Genomic DNA, 8,880 nt, shown 5'->3' with positions numbered 1-8,880 from the left:
AGGACAGTGCCACATGGCCTAACGAGGCTAAGGGGAGGAGAAGAAGGAGTGAGGCAAAGGGAGAAGACAGGATGGAGGGATAGATGAAGGATGGAAAGGAAAAAAGGAAAAAATGGAAATTAATATTAATTGACATATAGGACAAAAAAAGACACTGGACCACCAAACTGAGAAAAAATTAATTTTTATTGAACATAAACTCACATGAGAGGACATACAAAACAACTCACCTGGATCTGGACCTGAAAAAAGAACAAACAGAAATACAAATTAGAAAATTGAAATACAAACCATGTATAATTAAATTACATACATAAAAACTTACCTGAATCCTAATCTGGAACACACCTGAAAAAGAGAAAGAACAAAAACACCAATTAGAAAACTCAAACAGAAATCATTTAGGCAAACTTAAATTACATAGGGGAACAGAAGGAAAGGGAAAGGGAAGAGATAGTCAGAAGGGACAGGAGTGGAGGAAGAAAGGCTCATTCAGCACCCCACTTCCCCTTGACAGGTCGGTTCCGCCTGAAGAAGGCCGAACAGGCCGAAACGTCGCGGCTAAGGACCGACATATGGTCGAATTTTTTGAACCCCCACCACCTTCGGGTGGTGGGACCCCCACCACCTTCGGGTGGTGGACTGTGGCCCCTAGGGTGGAGCGTGCATTCGCTGCCCCCCACTTCGTGGGGGACAGCTCCCTCTCTCACACCTATCCAGCCGGGGCCTCCTAGGGGCCACTTAATTTTTGGAGCCCAATATGGCTATATCCCCTTACCCAATATCCTAGCCCTTACCATAACCATCTAACCCTAAGTTGCCTAACCCTAACCAATTTTTCATCCCCTTTAATTTGAATTCTACCCTATTCTATTCTAATTCTAAATCTCATTCCCCCATTTTAATTTTCCCTTGCCCACTACAACTAATCTAATCTAGTGCCCGCTGTCCCCTATCCCAATCTACTGCCCACTATCTTTAGTTTAAAAAAACTCTTAACCCAAATACTAAAACCAAAAGGAAAGGGAGAGTGACAAAACAACAGTTAGTGACAGAGGAGCAGGGGGAAAGGACAGTGCCACATGGCCTAACGAGGCTAAGGGGAGGAGAAGAAGGAGTGAGGCAAAGGGAGAAGACAGGATGGAGGGATAGATGAAGGATGGAAAGGAAAAAAGGAAAAAATGGAAATTAATATTAATTGACATATAGGACAAAAAAAGACACTGGACCACCAAACTGAGAAAAAATTAATTTTTATTGAACATAAACTCACATGAGAGGACATACAAAACAACTCACCTGGATCTGGACCTGAAAAAAGAACAAACAGAAATACAAATTAGAAAATTGAAATACAAACCATGTATAATTAAATTACATACATAAAAACTTACCTGAATCCTAATCTGGAACACACCTGAAAAAGAGAAAGAACAAAAACACCAATTAGAAAACTCAAACAGAAATCATTTAGGCAAACTTAAATTACATAGGGGAACAGAAGGAAAGGGAAAGGGAAGAGATAGTCAGAAGGGACAGGAGTGGAGGAAGAAAGGCTCATTCAGCACCCCACTTCCCCTTGACAGGTCGGTTCCGCCTGAAGAAGGCCGAACAGGCCGAAACGTCGCGGCTAAGGACCGACATATGGTCGAATTTTTTGAACCCCCACCACCTTCGGGTGGTGGGACCCCCACCACCTTCGGGTGGTGGACTGTGGCCCCTAGGGTGGAGCGTGCATTCGCTGCCCCCCACTTCGTGGGGGACAGCTCCCTCTCTCACACCTATCCAGCCGGGGCCTCCTAGGGGCCACTTAATTTTTGGAGCCCAATATGGCTATATCCCCTTACCCAATATCCTAGCCCTTACCATAACCATCTAACCCTAAGTTGCCTAACCCTAACCAATTTTTCATCCCCTTTAATTTGAATTCTACCCTATTCTATTCTAATTCTAAATCTCATTCCCCCATTTTAATTTTCCCTTGCCCACTACAACTAATCTAATCTAGTGCCCGCTGTCCCCTATCCCAATCTACTGCCCACTATCTTTAGTTTAAAAAAACTCTTAACCCAAATACTAAAACCAAAAGGAAAGGGAGAGTGACAAAACAACAGTTAGTGACAGAGGAGCAGGGGGAAAGGACAGTGCCACATGGCCTAACGAGGCTAAGGGGAGGAGAAGAAGGAGTGAGGCAAAGGGAGAAGACAGGATGGAGGGATAGATGAAGGATGGAAAGGAAAAAAGGAAAAAATGGAAATTAATATTAATTGACATATAGGACAAAAAAAGACACTGGACCACCAAACTGAGAAAAAATTAATTTTTATTGAACATAAACTCACATGAGAGGACATACAAAACAACTCACCTGGATCTGGACCTGAAAAAAGAACAAACAGAAATACAAATTAGAAAATTGAAATACAAACCATGTATAATTAAATTACATACATAAAAACTTACCTGAATCCTAATCTGGAACACACCTGAAAAAGAGAAAGAACAAAAACACCAATTAGAAAACTCAAACAGAAATCATTTAGGCAAACTTAAATTACATAGGGGAACAGAAGGAAAGGGAAAGGGAAGAGATAGTCAGAAGGGACAGGAGTGGAGGAAGAAAGGCTCATTCAGCACCCCACTTCCCCTTGACAGGTCGGTTCCGCCTGAAGAAGGCCGAACAGGCCGAAACGTCGCGGCTAAGGACCGACATATGGTCGAATTTTTTGAACCCCCACCACCTTCGGGTGGTGGGACCCCCACCACCTTCGGGTGGTGGACTGTGGCCCCTAGGGTGGAGCGTGCATTCGCTGCCCCCCACTTCGTGGGGGACAGCTCCCTCTCTCACACCTCTCCCTGACACTAACCCTGACCATAACCACTTACTACCCACTTGCCAAACCGTAACCCTTACCTTTGCCTAAGGTTACTACCCACAAGGGTTACCATTTTCAGACATCGGAAGGGGGGTCCAAACCACTCGGGGGACCATGAAACGTGCTCCTACACACTTTCTGGGGGACACTTTTGCCCTTTGCCCAAGCGTAACCCTTACCTTTGCCTAGGTTTACTACCCACAAGGTTTACAATTTTCATACATTCAAAGGGGGGTCCAAACGACTCAGGGGGCTCTGAAACGTGCTCCTAGACACTTTCTGGGGGACACTTTTGGCCTATGCCACTTTGTCATATTATCACACTTTTCCATATTCCCATACACATACATGGGAATATTAATATGGCCATAACTCTTCAACCAAATGTCACACAGCTTCAGGACCACCACCGTTGGACTCAGGGTACATCAAATAGGGGGGGTAGACAAACTTTCAACCTTCTAGCTCCAAAAAAAAAGTTTGTCCCTTTTTGCCCGAATCAGCCTTTTCACCCTTAATCCTATTCCCATACACATACATGGCAATATTAATTTGGCCATAACTTTTCAACGAAACATCACAGAGTTTCAGGAATACCACCGTTGGACTCAGGGTACATCAAATGGGGGCGGGGGGGGGGGGGGGGGGGGGTTAGACAAACTTTCAACCTTCTAGCTCGAAAAAAAATCTTGAGCACTTTTGCTGACATCAGCCTTTTCACCCTTAATCCTCAACCCCTTAAGTATTTATTTTCTAATTCGATTTTTATATAATCATATTTTTAAATTTATATAAAACTAATCCCCAACCCTAATTATTATCTATTAATATTAATCTTTTTATGTAAATCCAATTATCTATTCATTAGAGCTCCTCCTTCTATTTGGATTTTTTTATAATGAATAATTATTACAATATGACCAAGAAAATTAATTTCAAGCATAATTGAGTTAGGGGGTGGGGCTGGTCCTTACTGGGGGAGGCTGGATGGAGTGTGCATTGGCTGTGCCGCCCCCAGCGGGGAGTCCAAACGACTCAGTGGGCTCTCAAACGTGCTCCTAAACACTTTCTGGGGGACACTTTTGGGCTATGCCACTCAAATTAGCACACTTTTCAATATTCCCATACACATACATGGGAATATTAATTTGGCCATAACTTTTCAACGAAACATCACAGAGCTTCAGGAACACCACCGTTGGACTCGGGGTACATGAAATGGGGCGGGGGGGGGGGGGGGGGAGTAGACAAACTTTCAACCCTCTAGCTCGAAAAAAAAAGTAGGTAGGTCAAGGTTCCAAGCCTCTAGCTCACTTCCCAAAGTTCGGCAATTTTTGCCACGTCAGCTCTTTCACCCTTAATCCTAACCAAAATTGATCTTTCCTAACCCATATTCACATTTAGCCACTTCACTATCAAAAGAAATGACATCATGTTTGATAATCTACAGATCTGTTTAAATACGGACATCTTCAATATACCAACAACATTGATTGCATAATATATGTTGTCACACCTTCCCTGTGATTATACACTTCTGAATTAATAATTGCTCAGCTTTAGCTGTCTTCTGATTCAATCCATTTCTTGCAAATACACTATTGATAAAACGTGACTCAGGCAGCTACACAATGTCTTTCAATATTGGGAGATTCTTTATTTTTTCCATCTTTGAAAACTTTTTCATGCTGAATGTGGGCTGGATTCTTTACCAATTCTCAGATAATACATATGAAGACTCTTTTGGCAAAAACACTGTAACACTCACTGATGACTTAATTCATCACCACATCTGCCAAAGAAATCATCACCACACACACTCAAACATGATATTACAGAAATACACAAACAGTGATTCAAGGGTAATAGTAATGATGTATCTGAAAACAAGTAAAACTCAAGAGTTTCATGTTACACTCAAAAACACTTAAAATGATCACAGCACTACAGATTCTGGTATATTCCACAGCAGAGCAACAAAATCAGGACCACACACCCAGTGCAAAGAAAGTAGAGTTTTTCTTTTCTTTTTTCTGCTTTTTGTAGGTGAGGACATGTAGAGATTGCAACATTCCCAATAAATCATACACCATTTTTTCTTTCAACAACAATAACATCAACAAAAAACATGTCTCAGTTCAAGAGAGGGATAGACCATACTAGGACATCATGCTTATTAATTTTCAGTTACGCTGGGAATAGTACTAGTTTTCATTATAATGAATAATATTTTCAACAGAGTTTCATCTACCAGAGAAAAGCCTTACATTGTCCAGCTGGAGCAAGTTATAAGGTGTTTGCAAGGATTGGCTACATGCTGATGGCACAGCTTGGACACCAATGTCTCAAACCTCTGCTAACTATTCCCACCAGATGAAGACATTAATTACTCCAAACGCTGAGTAAAGTTGTCTGGAAAAAGTCCTTTTTGAGCACCAACTCCATGTGTTAACCAGTCACTTTCTTTGATCCCTGTCAGCCAGCCAGCATCCTGCAACAAAAACAACAATAAAAAAAACTCACTACCAGCCAGAATTTCTGTTAAGACTGTTCATTCCTTCTTTCCAGGATGCTTAGCCTCTAATTACTGGAGTTTAAAATATCACCAGTGACTCTCACCTGATCCTCTACTGAAGCAGTGGGAACCACCAACACCACATCTCCTCTCTTCAACTCAAGCTCATCTGTATTTGCAGCCTCAAAGTCATGCATTGTCTCCACCTGCAGGAAGAAAAACATCACCACCTCAGCTCACAACAGAATTGAGCATTGTGTATTTCTTTACTTTGCTGCTTTAAATGTTACATCCTCCATATAGTGTTCATATGTGGAGGATGCCACACCTTGTAAAGAAAGTCATCAGGGAGTCCAGACACTCCACCAGATGGACTCATGTGTTTGATGGTCTGATTCTCAGCTGTCACTCCGTTGTCACTGATTGCAGTGGGAGAGTTGATGTCAGCATCACGATCATCATCACCCTCATTGCTGGATGCAGGCTCTATCACCACCGAGGGGATCGGCATCTTTTCCTGCAGAGTACAAACAGCACTTTGCTCTCATATCAATAACTTCTGACTTTGTCTCACAAACACACATACAACAAATATAAATATACACAAATACAGATAATTATATGAAATTTAAAAGTACATGTACAACACTGTTTCCAGAAAAGTTGGGATGCTGTCTAAAACATCAATTGAAACCCTAACCCTAACCCTATGCTTAAAAAAAAGTTGAGACATTGGCAACAAAACAGTAAGAAAGTTGTGAAATGATTAAAGAAAACAACTGGTGGGACATCTCACAATGAATCAGGTTAACTGGCAACAGGTTAGTCACATCATTAGGTCTAAAAAGTACCCCCCAGACAGGCTGAGTCTTTCTGAAAGATGGGGAGGGCTTCACCACTCTATGATAGACCACACTGACAAATAGTGCAGCAATCTAAGAATAATGTTTCTCAATGTCAATTTTCAAAGAATTTGTGGATTTCATCATCTACAGAACATAATGTCATTAAAAGATTCAGAGAATCTGACGAAGTCTCTATACACATTGCACAAGACCAGTACTGGCTGGTCATGATCCTCAGGCCTCAAATGGCTCTGCATTGAAAACAGACTCGATTCTGTCGTGGACATCCCTGCACGGACTCAGGAGCTCTTCCAGAAACCATTGTCTGTGAACACAGTTCACTGCTGCAGCCACAAATGAAGCTAAAACTCTACCATGCAAAGAGGAAACCCATAATAAACCAGATCCAGAAACACTGCCACCTTCTCTGGTCAGAGCTCATTTAAGATGGACTGACACAAAGTGGAAAACTGTCCTGTGGTCTGACGAGTCCAAGCTTGAAATTCCTTTTGGAAATCATGGATGCCACATCCTCAGGACTCAAGAAGACAGGGACCATCCAGCTCATTTTCAGCACTAATCCTTCACAAGCCAGTTTAAAAAAAACAAAAAACAAAAAAAAACATACCATCCATGATGGTATTAGTGCACATGTCATGGCTAACCTACATATCTATGAAGGCTCCATTAATGCTGAACCTTATAGTCAGGTTTCGGAGCAACATGCTGCCGACTATATGACATCTTTTTCAGGGAAGGCCTTCTTATTTCAGCCAGATGATGCCAAACCACATTCTGCACGTATTCCAACAGCATGGCTCTGTAGTGAAAGAGTCTGGCTGTTGAGCAGCTGAAATCATACATCAAGCCACCATGAGAAAACATTCCTCTTTCAGAATGACAGCAGTTTGTCTCCTCAGTTCAAACGCTGCAGAGTTTTGTTAAAAAAAGAGCTGATGCAGCAAACACCTAAACATGAGCCTGGCCCAAATTTATTCAAATATGTTGCTGCATCAAATTCTACATGACAGTATAATTTTCAAAAACAATGACATTGCTCATTTTCAACATTTGATATGACTGCTATTTTCAATTAAATACAGTGTTTCTGTGGACTACCTTTCAGAACTACTCTCAGCAAAAAAGACAAAGATAATGGAGATATCAACTAATACGAAATTATGTGATACAGCAGTATTTTGGGTACTGTAATAATTCTCTAGAATAACTTTTGAATGTGATAATATCTATAAAAGGACATGGAGGTTAGGCATGCAGGACATACAATTTTTTTTAAATGCCATCTAGAAAAATAAAAGTGCATTTCAAAATAACATAACAATAATGTCATGGACAATTATCATTTGATTAATTGTATCAGAAAGAAATAATTAACTGCCAATACTTAACCATAATTGTAACAGTTAGCATAATAAAGAAGCACAACAAACCCAAGAACAAAGAAATCAGTGGTTTTCCCAAACAAATTAAGTAACTTCCAGTAACTTCAGTTACTGTATATTGTGTCTCAGAGTTTCATTGACCACTCACTCAACATGTTAAAGACTGATGCACTGGATTCTTATTTAATGTTGCGTTGGGCTGCACAAACACTTTTAGCAGAGAATAATAAGAAAAACAAATTCTGTTAATTCTATATTTTTCGCGTGGAATTGGAAATTTAACATTGGAAATTGCAAAAGTTGCACACGATATGGTATGCAAAACCACAAGAATAGGAATAAATATAGATAGACAGAAAGATGAAACTTACACATCTTGGTAACAGGCTGGATATAAAGGTGTCACTTACGGTGACCCTACTGTTTCAAGGCACGTGTTTACACAAATACAACACCACAACTGTCCCTGACAGCAGTTGACGTGAAACATTAACTTAGTGCTGCATACAATTACTGAAGTGCTGTATTGAAGTCAATGAGAGGGATTAACACAGTGATGTCAAGCTTCATGAAATATTTCTATTTAAATATAATTTACTCTCATCTTAAGATAAAATAAGACAATAATCTTATTCAGCTAGGTCAGTAATGAATGTAGTGTGTGAATGCATGAAATGCATGATACATTCAAACTTACTGCTACAGGTCTGGGAGAGAGAGAACAGAAAGGGGCTAACAACCCTGCCCGCTGGCTCATGAGCCACGAACCAAAACCAACCTTACACAGCGAGAGATGTCACCACACAAAACTCACAACAATTTCACTACTGGGGATACAATTCTGGAAAAATGACACATCAGCCTGCTTTTCTCAAGTGTATTCTAAAATATTTTGGTGAAATTTTATACAGCTTTTGGTGAAATAGAAAATGTTGAGCATACATTACAAATTACAGTAAGGCACTGAATGTCACTATGAATTTATTGTCTGACATGTCTGAACACCATCTGAAACATTTGATATCTGATATCCAAAGAATGTCTACATCACTTTTATGACCATTTGAACAAAGAAATTGTAGAGATATACAGTCATGGAAAATATTATTAGACCACCCTTGTTTTCTTCAATTTCTTGTTCATTCTAATGCCTGGTAGCACTAAAGGTATAATGCCTGGAGAATACAAAGAACACGACAAAAAATGCACCTGATTCCATAATACTTTATGTCCTATTTGAC

At 40.4% G+C, this 8,880-nt stretch overlaps 1 protein-coding gene across 15 annotated transcripts in view; it reads right to left on the bottom strand.

Moving 5' to 3' along the window:
- Nucleotides 1-4,512: 4,512 nt before the first annotated feature.
- amph (amphiphysin) overlaps nucleotides 4,513-8,880 on the bottom strand; it is a 35,137-nt gene continuing 30,769 nt past the window's right edge. For all 15 annotated transcript variants that reach the window (XM_076745880.1, XM_076745875.1, XM_076745882.1 and 12 more), the window contains 3 exons: nucleotides 5,720-5,908; nucleotides 5,496-5,597; nucleotides 4,513-5,367 (listed from right to left, as the gene is read on the bottom strand). In XM_076745880.1, coding sequence (XP_076601995.1) covers nucleotides 5,263-5,367; nucleotides 5,496-5,597; nucleotides 5,720-5,908 — 396 coding nt within the window. In that variant the 3' untranslated portion in view covers nucleotides 4,513-5,262. The remainder of the gene's footprint in view (nucleotides 5,368-5,495; nucleotides 5,598-5,719; nucleotides 5,909-8,880) is intronic.

Source organism: Chaetodon auriga, chromosome 12, assembly GCF_051107435.1.
Source record: "Chaetodon auriga isolate fChaAug3 chromosome 12, fChaAug3.hap1, whole genome shotgun sequence".
Classification (NCBI taxonomy): domain Eukaryota; kingdom Metazoa; phylum Chordata; class Actinopteri; order Chaetodontiformes; family Chaetodontidae; genus Chaetodon; species Chaetodon auriga.
Note: the sequence above shows the minus strand (reverse complement) of the source record. Positions and strands in the feature narration are given on the sequence as shown.